Source organism: Dipodomys merriami, unplaced genomic scaffold (assembly GCF_024711535.1).
Source record: "Dipodomys merriami isolate MVZ:Mamm:240054 unplaced genomic scaffold, mDipMer1.0.p SCAF_1, whole genome shotgun sequence".
NCBI lineage: Eukaryota > Metazoa > Chordata > Mammalia > Rodentia > Heteromyidae > Dipodomys > Dipodomys merriami.
The window spans coordinates 121,952,537-121,965,325 of record NW_027202270.1 but is presented as its reverse complement, the minus strand read 5'-3'; the positions used below and the strand labels follow the sequence as shown (position 1 = coordinate 121,965,325).

The window sequence follows — 12,789 nt, the reverse complement described above, 5'->3', positions numbered from 1 at the left end:
CTCTGCCCTCCAGGTATGTGTGTGTTAGGGGATGAAGTGAGTGGGGGAGTTATATGAGGTCCTAGGAGCAAAACTTCCAATCAACCAGGCCAAAAAAAAAAAAAAAAGAAGCATCTATTCCTGGCTGCTAGCGTTGCTTAAGTTGCTAGCTGCTCTGCCTCCCTTCAGCCACCCCATTCTGGCATTCCTGGACCCTCCCCAGCTGCCTTAACATTAACAGAGCAAATTCCTACTGCTCTTACTACGGGTTTGAGTAAACTGCTTTAAGACAAAAGCAAGCAAACAAACAAACAAGAAACCTGGAAATCCTCAGTGGCTTTGTATTTTATGGCTAGGGGATCTGGAAACATGGCAACATATAAAATAATAAATACTTACGATTTCATAAAGGCTAAAGGGATTGTTCTAACCAGGAAAAGCTACAAAACCAACCAAACAAACAAACCAGCCCCAGAAATGTGTTAATTGGGACAGAACTTCCTTGCTTTTTGATGGCAGTGTGTGGGCTGGGATGGAAATTTCAGGGCAAGTAGCTGATGGCTTTTGTAATGGAAGGTGTTCCTTATACTACCTGGTGTAGGCTTTCTGTCTCTGTATAAACTACTGAATTGAAAGCAGGACAAGCTCAATGGGCAGAACTTGAGCTCTGTAACCCTAGGACATCTCTCTATGGGGCCCTTAGCTGGGAAAAAAATATGACTGCTTAATTAGCCTGTAGAAGGCATGTTCTCTGACAGAACTGTCTGAAATTTAGTGGCTGACTGGCTGTTTATTGCCCAGTAACCGACAGCATTCTGAACTTGTGATGACTGCCAAAAGCTGCAAGTTGGGAGCAAGCACAAGCAGGGACTGTGAACCTGTGGACAGGTCAATCCGGCTCCTGCTGGAACAAGTCCCACTGCTATTGACCCTTGTGTTTGCGTTCAATGGCCTGATAACCTGGTTCAGCCTCCTACACCCTTCTCTTGCTCCATATACCTCCGTGAAATCTGATTATAAAGTACAACTGTCCTCAGAAAAAGACTACTCTTTTCTAGCCTGCCAAATAATAAACATGCATGGAAAAATAAGTGAGAAAGCATTTTAGGATTTTGTTCTAATCAATTTCTGAACATACCTTTGTGGTAAAGTTGTATAAAATGCTTTGCCTGTGAAGACGTTTTGCTCCTCTTGTATTAATGGTTGAAAACTGCAGTTATTTTAGAAAGATGACATCAATTCTCTGAGGAAAATAAATTGATGCTCCTGTACCCAGAAAACCAAGAGGGCATCCAGCAGGGGCATTAATGATCTTTTTCAAATGTGTTTCTGGAAGCTTCTACTTTTCCTTTAGGAAACTCTCCATGTGCTTTTCCAGGTGTAGATAGTGACTGAATTCACACTGTTATGCTTATAATCACACCTGACAGGCTGACTAGCAATAGCACGAATTGACCAAGCCCCTTTCCCAGTGGGAACATTTCCAGATGCTATTCAAACTCATGAGGTTGACAGTCTGGGTCATGGACAGCAAAGCCATTTGGAGAGTACTGGCAGTCCCTCTGAAATCAAGGACTGTACTGAATTACTTATGCTAGACCAGGAAGCCCAGGACAAGTAGCGCATAGTGGGATACAACACTGTATTGCCTAACAGATACCCTGCTGGAGATGTCCTGACAACTGCTTCTAGGCACTACCTTAGACCTAGAAGGCTTTCAGGTCAGCTTCAACCTACTGGACACTGTCCTGTAGTGAACTAATGCTTTTGGCCAGGTAAAACAAGGGTAATATAGAAACTTAAGAAGAAAGATAGACCTATTAGATTAATAAAATTTGTTTGAGTGGATATATATAAAGATTTATCTATATATATATATATCTATCTATATCTGTATTTATATCTATATCTATATATAACTCCTAAAGGACAAACTAAAACCAATACAGCAATTTGGTCTTATCCCCTCTGGGTCTTACATTGCCTCGGCCAATGATCATAGGGGTATGCTATGTAGAGTTGACATAGCAGGCCTATTTATTCTTGAAAAGTCCTGCTTGATTGTAGAAATCTGTGAAATTAGATTTCTGGTGAATTCTCACCATCCTAATTGATGAGTGGTATATGTTGAACACCTGCTTTCCTTCCGGAAGTCTGAAGTTTTGGTATGTGTCATGCAGAAGGTGCCACCTTAACCACTCCCCAGTGACAAATCCAGGTACTGGGGTCTCTACTGAACTCTCCTGGTAGAAAATCTCTGCTGTATATTATTGTAACTTATTGTGGGGAAAGTAAAGCACATCCCGCGTGACTACTTTGGGAGAAGACCCTTGAAAAATTTGCATCTGATTCCCCAACTTCAAACCATGCACCCTTCCTTTCCTTTGCTGATTTGCTTTGTATTCTTCTACTGTAATAAACTATAGCTGGGAATGTATGCTGAAACCTTTGAGCTTTCCTAGTGAATCAGTGGATCTGGGGATATGGTACTAGAGAACCCCCCAACAGTTAGAATTAAGTATGAAATTTCCAATAAACATAGGAAGGTGATTATTATAGGAGTCATGTGGTGAAAGGGAGTAGTAGAAGATGAACGTGTAGAAGAGGAAGGTCTGATCATGTAAGGTGTTATCAGTAAAGGTAAGAAGTGTGGATATTGGGCTGGAAATGTCGCTTAGTGGTAGAGTGTTTGCCTAGCATGCATAAAGCCCTGGGTTCCATTCCTTAGTACCACATAAACAGAAAAAGCCAGAAGTGGCGCTGTGGCTCAAGTGGTAGAGTGCTAACTTTGAGCAAAAGAAACTCAGGGACAGTGCCCAGGCCCTGAGTTCAAGCACCAGGACTGAAGAAAAATAAAAGTGTGGATTCTGAAGAGGAGAGGAAAACATGATCAATACAGCTGCTGTCAGAAAACTGACTTTTAGAGGAAAGGAGAGAAAGTAGGCATGCCAGATAGGAAGCTCAAACTTCAAGAAGCTCTTTAATTGCCTTTGGGTGAGTTAGTAACTTCTTCAGAAAGGAGAAATGTAAGTTAAGGATGAGCAGAAATTTGATAGATTTGCTAAAGGAGGTAAGGAAGGCATTTTAAACATCTGGGAGAAGCTGCACCAAGGCCCCAGGTATAAACTGTACGTACACTTGGAGACCTCTGAAAAAGGATGCTCCGGGAGAGCTACAACAGATAAGGTAACTGAAGCTGTTGGCTTGTCAGACACAAAAGACTGTCAATCATGCTAAGGAGTGTATACTTCATCTCAAAAGGCAAATGAGAGGTAATGGTTGTAAATAAGGGAGTTATACGCTCAAATTTGGTTCTGGAAAAAATAAAGCAACATCATAAATGAAAAGTTGAGAAAAGGAGCAACTGTCACATAATCCAATCCTAATATAGTCAGATCAGCACACAAAGCCATGCATATACAGCTTATGTTATATGTTAAGTACGTATGAGTATGTAACATGTCTAAGTATGTAAACACTTTCATGTATTAAAATGAATCTAAATAATTGTTGAAAATTACAACAAATCAAACAAATGTATCTAACATAGTTTGTTTATAAAATGTATAAGCCTGTAAGAACGTTTTACGTGTGACATTAGCTGTTATTTCTAATTGAAAGGATTAAAAGATTTTTGCTTAAAAATGTTTTTTCTTTTTTTTTTGGGGTCTGGTCGTGGGGCCTGAACTCTGGGCCTGGGCGCTGTCCCTCAGCTCTTCAGCTCAAGGCTAGCACTCTACCACTTGAGCCACAGTGCCACTTTTGGCTTTTTTCTTTTTGCTTATGTGGTGCTGAGGAATCGAACCCAGGGCCTCAGGCATGCAAGGCAAGCACTCTACCACTGAGCCACCTTCCCAGCCCTAAAAATGGTTTTTTTTTTTTTTTTTTTTTTTTGCTTATGTGGTGCTGAGGAATTGAACCCAGGGCCTCAGGCATGCAAGGCAAGTGCTCTACCGCTGAGCCACCTTCCCAGCCCTAAAAATGGTTTTTCTATTCATAGGTAAGAAACATTTGTCCTAAAAAAAAAAAGAATCTGAATTTTTTAAAGTTTAAATCTGGATTGATTCCTGACAGGTGTTAAAAATAAAATAATAAGTAGCTACAGAGGTGATCTTTAAAATAACAAATTAAATGACAGAATGGTGGCAGGATAGAGTGGAAATGTTAATAATTTTAAAAAGGAAAGACATTTAGAATACTCTGTAGTGAGAAAGATCAAAACTTTAAATTTAAAAGAAGCATTGTTAGAGTTTATTAGACGTTTTTTTGAGGGGGGGGAGGTCATGGGGCTTGAACTCTTGGCCTGGACACTGTTCCTGAGCTCTTCAGCTCAAGGTGAGTGCGCTACCACCTAAGCCACAGCACAACTTCTGGTTTTCTGGTGGTTAATTGGAGATAAGAGTCTCATAGACTTACCTTGCCAGGGCCGGCTCTGAATCATGATCCTCGGATCTCAGCCTCCTGAGTATCTAGGATTACAGGTGTGAGCCACCAGCACCTGGCTGAGTTTATTAGATTTTGCCAGAAAACCACCCAGAAATCCAGGCACAAAGAACAAAGGAAAGGTTTACTGCCAGCAAAGGGACTAGCAAGACCCCTTCTCATAAGAGAGAAGTGCCTGCCGGCTATTGTCTGAGGTGACCTATATAATCTATGAGGTTTAGGAGGTGGAGACCCTGGTGTGGATGTGTGGACCAGGGGCTTCATCATGTTGGGCTATGATTTATGGCTGCTACCCAAGTAGCAGATAAGGGGCCTTGCAGCTGCCCAGCCTGAACGTCATTCTAAGGGGATCCTGCTGCCTTATATCATTGTAGCTGCTCCAAAGGAATGCCATCTCAAGGTAAAGAGGGGTGGAGGCCAATTATTTACTGCCTTTACTAAATGGGCCTAGAATTGCCTAAGAAGGGAGCATGCTAAGCTACGACAGAGTGGGTGAAAGTTACAAGACGATTACAGTTAACATGTTTATGATAGCTTCAATTAGACTGGAGTAAATACCTAGAATCAAATTACCTAGGATAAGGGATAGGGTAGTTTAGTAAAAATTCTAACTGTACTTCATTTTGTGTATCACTTGAACAAGTTATTTTTTTAAATTTCTTAGAAATTTATATGAAACGTAAGTATATAATTGATATAGCCCATTATCAAAAATCCTTTAAAATTGCAGTCTAAATGTTGAATGTGGTTAATAGTATGATCAATCATCTTCAGTGCTCTTCTACACTCATTAGTTTCAAATTTTCAGAACACAACAGAACGAAAAGTCAAGAATACCTGGCTTCTGCACTTTCTTTGCCTCTTCATTATCCTTGTCTGGATTTGGAGATTCTAGAAAGCTGATTTCTTCAGCAACACTTTCTCCCTCTTGGCTCTTGAGGTTGTCTTCCTCTTCTTGAACAGAGGATTCTAATTCTGACTCTTCTGAATCAAGAAATATCTGACCAGCGATAACTCTGCCTGCTGTGGGGTGGTCCTTTACTGACTCATCTGATGGCAGAGAATCCTGATAATACAGAAGCATTCTTAGTAACCAACCGTCCAGAGATTCCCTCTATTCAAACCTAGCATTCCTTTCACTAGTCTATAGATGTTTCCTTTAGCCCCTTAAAAGTGCCACACTGGCTCAGCTCTGGCTTTGGCTGGTTTTTACAGTGCATCATCACCTGCCTAATTCTTACTTTCTAAAATTTCAACTTAGCTGTTACTTTCCCCAGGAAACCTTCTTTAATCTCCAAAGTTGGCTCCCATCCTACCTTATATTTCTCCTCTGATAACTGTATTATAGCTTCCTCTTTTTAATCTATATTCCCTTTAATCTGGAGATCAGAGCTCATAATCAAGTTGGTCTCCTTAGGTAAGAATCTGTTATAACCATTGCTCCTTACATTTAAGGTAAAATGTATATAAGGGAAAACAAATGGTGGAAAAATTACTGGTGGCTCATCCCATCTAGTAAACCTAGCAGTTTAGGGGGCTGAGATCTGAGGACTGAAGTCTGAAACCAGCCTGGGCAGAAAAGCCCATGAGGCACATTATATGCCTGAATCCTAGCTACTCAGGAAGCTGAGATCTGAGGACCACAGTTCAAAGCCAGCCCAGGCAGGAAAGTCCATGAGGTTTTTCAGAAAACTGAAAGTAGAGCTGTGGCTCAAAGTGGTAGAGCACTAGCCTTGAGCAACAAAGCTCAGGGACAGTGCCTAGACCTTGAGTTCAAGCCCTAGGACCTATGTATAAAAAGACAAAGAAAGAAAATTCCCCAAATATGGGAGCAAAACCAAATCTCTCCTAGGCAACAGAAACTTTATTGCCTTAAGACAATACATATATACAACTGGGATTGGGGAGAGGCATTTTCAAGTTGAAATGACACTTATTTAAGAGCCAATACTATTAAGGGAAATATTTACTATTTTCTCATTGCAGGTTATTTTCTTTAAGCCAGAAGCCCTCGTTCTAGGGCTTGAACTCAGAACCTCCCACATTCTCTTGACTTTTTTGCTCAAGGTAGGCACCTAACTACTTAAGCCACACCTTTCCTTCTGGTTATTTAATAGGTGACTGGAGGTGAGTCTTTTGGATAAGTCTGCTGTAGCAGCTTTGAACTGACAATCAGATCCAGCCTCCTGAGTAGCTGGGATTACAGGTGTGAAGTTGGAAACTGCCTACTTTTCAACTGGGCAGCAAAGACTGGTGATGGTGAAGTTTGTACACACCTTCGAATCTAAGGGTTCATCCTGGCTGCCATCGTCATCTGTGAAGAAATTTTAAGACAATTTAGTAATATTATTTGTTGGGAATTACAAATCATATTTTTTAAAGTATCTGGTAAATACAACAAATAATCATTGGAAAAACACATTATTTAAAAACTATTGCATTTGATGACTGTTCCCAAAAGGTTAAGTGAAAGGAAAAATACGTCTGTTCTACTTTGTCTTTCCCCAGATATGAAAACCAATACTCCCTCTGAAAAGAAAAGTCTCCTCTTCAGATTCTATCTAATTCTTCTACGTACACACTTACACTTACACATATACACACACCCCTAGGCATCCACCTACTTTGTTCCACTGCCCGGGATCTGGACTCACATGAGCTTATTTTAGTGTTAATGGGCATTTTATTGTTTACGAATACTACTATGGATGAGAACCAATAATATTTTCAACAGTTACTGAAAATATATTTGGATAGAATATTTAGGATTTGTGTTTTACTTTACTAAAGACATAGCCACAAAGGAGGAGGCTGCAATGCTTGGTAAGAAATGTAGGCATTATCCTGCCCATGTAATTGTAGCCCCTCTGTACAGTATGTTCTCAAATAAAATAAAATATTAAAAAAAAAAAAGACATAGCCAGTATGCATTAGCTCTATTAAAAGAACTAGCTCTAATTCCACCTTCCTTGCAAATTCCCGTGGTTTGTCAGATTGCCTAATTTTCCTCATTTTATTCTTGCCATGTTTGCTAGCTACTCCCACTATTCTGGCTAGTTATTATTCTTTTTTCCTGTTCTTAAATAAACACAGCCAACAAGCTCAACAGCCAAAAGAAAATGTTTGATCTTTGTGTTCATTACCAATTTAAAGAAGTAAAACTGTTAGATGATGTCTAAATTTCCTTATTATCTGTCTGACTTCATACAAAAACAATTTTGGTACTGCCTCCTCTATAAACTACATTAACAAATTAACCATAAAATGATGTAAGACTATGTGATTAAAAAAACTTACTGGATAATTTCGTATCATCTTTACTCAGATGGTTATATCCTAAATATTATGTGTCATATAACTATAACAAAGATGTTTCAGCATTTTGTTTTCAAAAACAAGCTAACTTTAAGAACAGTCAATGCATACATAAAATATTCAACTTTACTTCACAGTATTTATTTTGAACACTTGAGAAAAACCAAGTCTACCAGAAAAGTTTTTTGCCATATATGAAGATGCTGTCATTTCAAGGAAAATTTAAATTAAAAGCTACTGTTCACATTCCCTCACTTTTAGATTACCTTCAAAATGTTTAATTTTGACAGATGGGAGGTAAGTGGAGGGCATGTATTGTTTCCACAGTGTCTATAACCTTTCAGTGGAGATGTCAATTAATTAGTAACCACCCTCCCTGATAACTTCTTCCCAAGACATCCAATGCTCAGGTTCTAACAGATGGTTCAAATCCCACTCTTCAGCAAATCTTTGCACAAAGGAAAAATAAATTCATCCCCAAAGTATAACCAAAGTTATACTTGTAAATGTAATCACAAATATCAACCAATTAAAACATCAAGCACAGTAATTAAGTGTGCAAATGTTTATGATAAATATCCTCAAATACTGAAACTCTAGATAATCTGGAACTTTAAATCACTTACTGCTAAATGCAAAAACTCATCATATCAGGTCACACAGTAGGTAATAGCATAACAAGATAAATATTTACACATAAATTAAACAATACATGTTTTAAACACCATAAGCTCTCAGACAAGTGAAATATTCCTTTGGACTCCAAGAGAAATGACTTGTAACAACAGGGTTATTTCATGAGAATTGCATCATGCTTCCTACTCTTTCTCTACCTCTCTCTTTACAAACGAGGATTATGTACTAAGATTACTGGTAAATAAGAGATTTCTTTCTTAGCTGCCACGCTGAGAAAGCCTATTCCAGATGGTAGTCTCAAAGAAAAAACTTATTTCCTTTTTAAAGCTGATATTCACATAATACTTTAAAAAAAGTTGCTTCTAGACCTAAGTACTTCTGATATAGAGTAAGCAGGTAAGATTTAAGGACACTGAAGTTATAAAGAAAGAAAAATAGTCTTGCTTTTATTAGAACGTGGTATCAAGCAACAAAAGGATTCAATACAGGGTTTTCTTATCAGTGTCATATTCAACACTCAATACTCTAAACTGCTTTATTAAAAAGATCTATTTTTTCAACTGTATTAGTTCATAAAACTGCAAAGTATTAGGGATAGTTTTCAAGGAAAAGTGATTCATTTTGTTACCTGCACTGTAAATCCCTGATCCTCCTTCAAATACAGAAAGACTAAAGAGTTTGGTGAGAGGGGCTGGGAAGGTGGCTCAGTGGTAGAGTGTTTGCCTTGCATGCCTGAGGCCCTGGGTTCAATTCCTCAGCACCACATAAGCGGAAAAAAAAAAAAGCCAGAAGTGGCGCTGTGGCTCAAGTGGTAGAGCGATAACCTTGAGCTGAAGAGCTGAGGAACAGCACCCAGGCCCAGAGTTCAGGCCCCACAACCAGAGCCCCCCCCCCCAAAAAAAATAGAGTTTGGTAAGAAGAGATCAGACAGCCTGTCTTCTGCCCTGCCACTTTACTTAGGCTCTGTGAAAACTCCTAATTTTAAATGACATCAAATCTAAAGTTTGGAAAACTAAGATTGAGGCCGGGCTTCATCACATACTAATGTGGGCACACATAGTTCACTATCCAAAGCATGTTCAGACTAGATTTTCTCAATGTTGAAAGCAGGTAATACTCTACGTCCTGATGATTCACAATGACATTATGAGGGACAACTAAAACAGGAAAAAGAAACATCTTCTGCAATTTAAAAAGTTCTGTGTCAACTTTATGGTCATAATATAACTACTACTTGAAATATCTGGCAAAGGATGTGATTAAAGACTATAAAAATAAAAAAGAAAGAAAGTATCTCCAAAAAAAAGGATTATATTTTCACTATTATCTGGAGGAAACAAAGAAGAAATACCCTTTTAATGTCTTTTAAATGCATCTGTCCACAGGGAAGACATTTCTAATACAAGTATCATTTTTTAACATCTCTAAAACAAAATATTACTTAATTGCTGCTACAAGTGATAGGATCAGGTAGTATATGTTTATACTACCTGGTTATAAATGCAATCCATGCTAGGGACCATTAACATTTAAACCCAAAACTGCAAATGGAAAAACCTCACTTTTATGGGAGCAAAGCTGAACTATAAATGAGGCTGGATTTCTGTATAAATAAGCACTCTCATGAGTAAAAAGACCAGTGAAAAAAATCAATCCTTTAAGTTCTAAAACTTTCTATCACACATATTTTGTGATAGTTGAACTTTATGTGAGCACTGCACAGCTGTCTCTGAGTATACGTGGATGTCTGTTTCTAGGACTTACAATCCAACCCTCCCCACTCCAAGACACTGAAATCCATAGGATTTGCAAATAACCTACATCATTACTTATAACAACTAAGACAACATAAATGATATGTAAGTACTAGATATATTGTACTCATTAGAATAAAGTCTGTATATGTTCACTAGTACAAAATGCAATTTTATGTTGGATTGGCTGAATCTGATAATGTGGAATTTGTTTTTACATTGACCACAGAAATTAGAGTTGGTATTTCTTTTCTTTTCTTTTCTTTTTTTTTGGTCCGGTCGTGGGGCCTGAACTCTGAGCCTGGGCACTGTCCCTCAGCTCTTCAACTCAAGGCTAGCACTCTACCACTTGAGCCACAGTACCACTTCTGGCTTTTTTTTCCTGCTTATGTGGTGCTGGAATCGAACCCAGGGCCTCATGCATGCTAGGCAAGCACTCTACCACTCAGCCACCTTCCCAGCCTGAGCAGACATTTCTTACACTCAGTCCTCTCCTTACATCAATACAACCACAAGATATAACAGTTCAGTAGTCAGTCTTTTAGTATAGCCAACTGTTGACCTCTAAATATCCTCTTCACTTACACATGGTTCAATGTATATGAAATAGTCTAAGGAAGATGTATGCTTGTATTCTGCAAATTGAATTTGGAGGAATACCTATCATGTTCTTTATTATAAATTTCAAACTGTAGTGTGACGAGTCACATACAGAGCTTGTTTATGGACAGATCCTGGGTACAGAGTTTGTTTATGTACAGAACTGGGGCATATTCTAGACCTGTAAATGAATTTTTAACAACCTTCAAGAGAACTTCTGTTGCAGATGGTTCCTAGTTTTATCAGACATTTCACCCATTAATTAAACTCCATGGCTTCATTTCATATCTCATTTGACCAAATAATGGTTGCAAATGCTTCAGGAGTTATGTGCTTCAAAGTTTTGGACATGAGCACAATCCATCACCACAAGAGAGAGGAATGGACATTAAGAGTAATGTTGCCAGGAATTAGCATATGCTTGTTAGTTCTGAAATGCTGTCTCAAACCATATCTTGGGCAGAATTTTGGTTTAGGTCTTTTATTTTAGAGGCAGAATGACGTATGCCTTTGGTTTACAACTAGGACAGATAATTTGGGGATTCAAATAACCATCTGGGTAAATTTCTGTTGGAAAAAAAAAAGTTAACATTTATACTCTGTCTGTTCTGAAAAAAATTTAAAGCCACAGAACAGCTGTCTTGTTGACTGAAACTGCTGAAAATTCCAAAGCTTTATTTGTACTGTTTCTGTACCAACTCTTAGAATACAAAGACTTTTTTAAGCTCTCAAACCCTAAGTTTTCTGATGTAGGACAGGTGGGAAAACATGAAAGGAAATTATTTTCAGAAAAAAAATACACACTGACGAATTGGGAAGTCAATTCAAAAGCATACACATTTTGATACCTGCATATAAAAAGGTGAAATTATTTGCTATTTATTTTAGAACTCGCAAATCTTTCTAAAAGGAAAAAAAAATCATAAAACTACCAAAACCCATGGGGCCAACGTAGAAACACGGTGACAGAGGTCACACTTTCTCAGCAAGGGGTTGGGAGAGAGGAGATGATTAGAGGACTTCAAGTTTCCCCCCTCCCCTCATTTTTCCTCCCTTTTAAAAAAGACTAAGCAGGTGTTATGCAAAGCTATCAGGCCACTGCCATCACCCTGTCTTCTCAGGACCCGGCTCTGTCCCAAGTGACAGCTCCAGGGAAGCGTGTCAACGACACAGCCCACATGTGGGGCTGCAGCCTCTAAGCAGGACACCGCCTGCCGGAGGCTCGGGCGGCCTCATCGGGGCTTGACGTGTCACACGTGGGTCTCGGGCAGCCACGGGGCTCATCCCCACCCAGGCGACTCGGGAGGAGCCGTGCAAAGTTTCCTCCGTGGGAGAGAGGTTCGGGCAGTTAGGGTAACCGCCCGTCCGCTCCTTCATCTCCAGTCCCGAAACACCCCCACTGCAGCCCAGGCTAACTGACCTCTCACCCCCCGCCCCCGCAAGGAAAGCGCAAGTGACAGGCAGGCTGGAACCGGACAGAACGGAGTCCAGGCTCGGGAGCCCCCCAGGGCCGCGTCCAGGGATGGAGGCCGGGGGTGGGGGGGGGGCGGCGGCTCGGGGCCTTCGGCCCCAGAAGTGGATACTGACCGGAGGACGCCGAGGCCGCGCCCAGGAGAACCGTACAGAGCAGCAGCGTCAGTCCGACCCGGACCCGCATCCTGCTCACGCGGCCGCCGCCACCCCCGGGAGCCGTAGTCTCGCCTCTGCAACCACCGACTCCGCCGCCGCCGCCGCCTCGCCACCGCTCTTCCTGCTCTTGTTTCCTGCCTCCGCCCCTTCCCTGACCTCCCATACCCGGCGCCCAACCAATCCCTGCCTGCCGCTGAGAACACCTTGCCCAATTGTCGTAGTTGTCCGCCCACCTGTTTGTCCCGCCTCAAGTTCACTTATTAGCCAATTAGTGCGCTGGACTCTGATACTCGGTTTTCTGATTGGACCACGGCCTCACTGACATGGCCCCAGCTAATTGGTAGCACCCAAATCAGCGAGTCAGAGGCTAGAAAAAAGAAAAAGGCTCGCTCAAGACTACAACTCCCATAAGGCCCTTCATGAGAGTCATTGT

The 12,789-nt window shown here is 40.4% G+C and overlaps 1 protein-coding gene across 3 annotated transcripts in view; it reads right to left on the bottom strand.

The window, feature by feature from the left end:
• Sel1l (SEL1L adaptor subunit of SYVN1 ubiquitin ligase) overlaps window positions 1-12,484 on the bottom strand; it is a 47,785-nt gene extending 35,301 nt beyond the window's left edge. For 2 of the 3 annotated variants that reach the window (XM_070028435.1, XM_070028444.1), the window contains exons 1-3: window positions 12,315-12,484; window positions 6,699-6,736; window positions 5,260-5,488 (exon numbers count right to left, since the gene is read on the bottom strand). In XM_070028435.1, the coding sequence (XP_069884536.1) occupies window positions 5,260-5,488; window positions 6,699-6,736; window positions 12,315-12,384 (337 nt within the window). In that variant the 5' untranslated portion in view covers window positions 12,385-12,484. The remainder of the gene's footprint in view (window positions 1-5,259; window positions 5,489-6,698; window positions 6,737-12,314) is intronic. The other variant, XM_070028428.1, reaches the window with a different exon arrangement.
• Window positions 12,485-12,789: the final 305 nt, after the last annotated feature.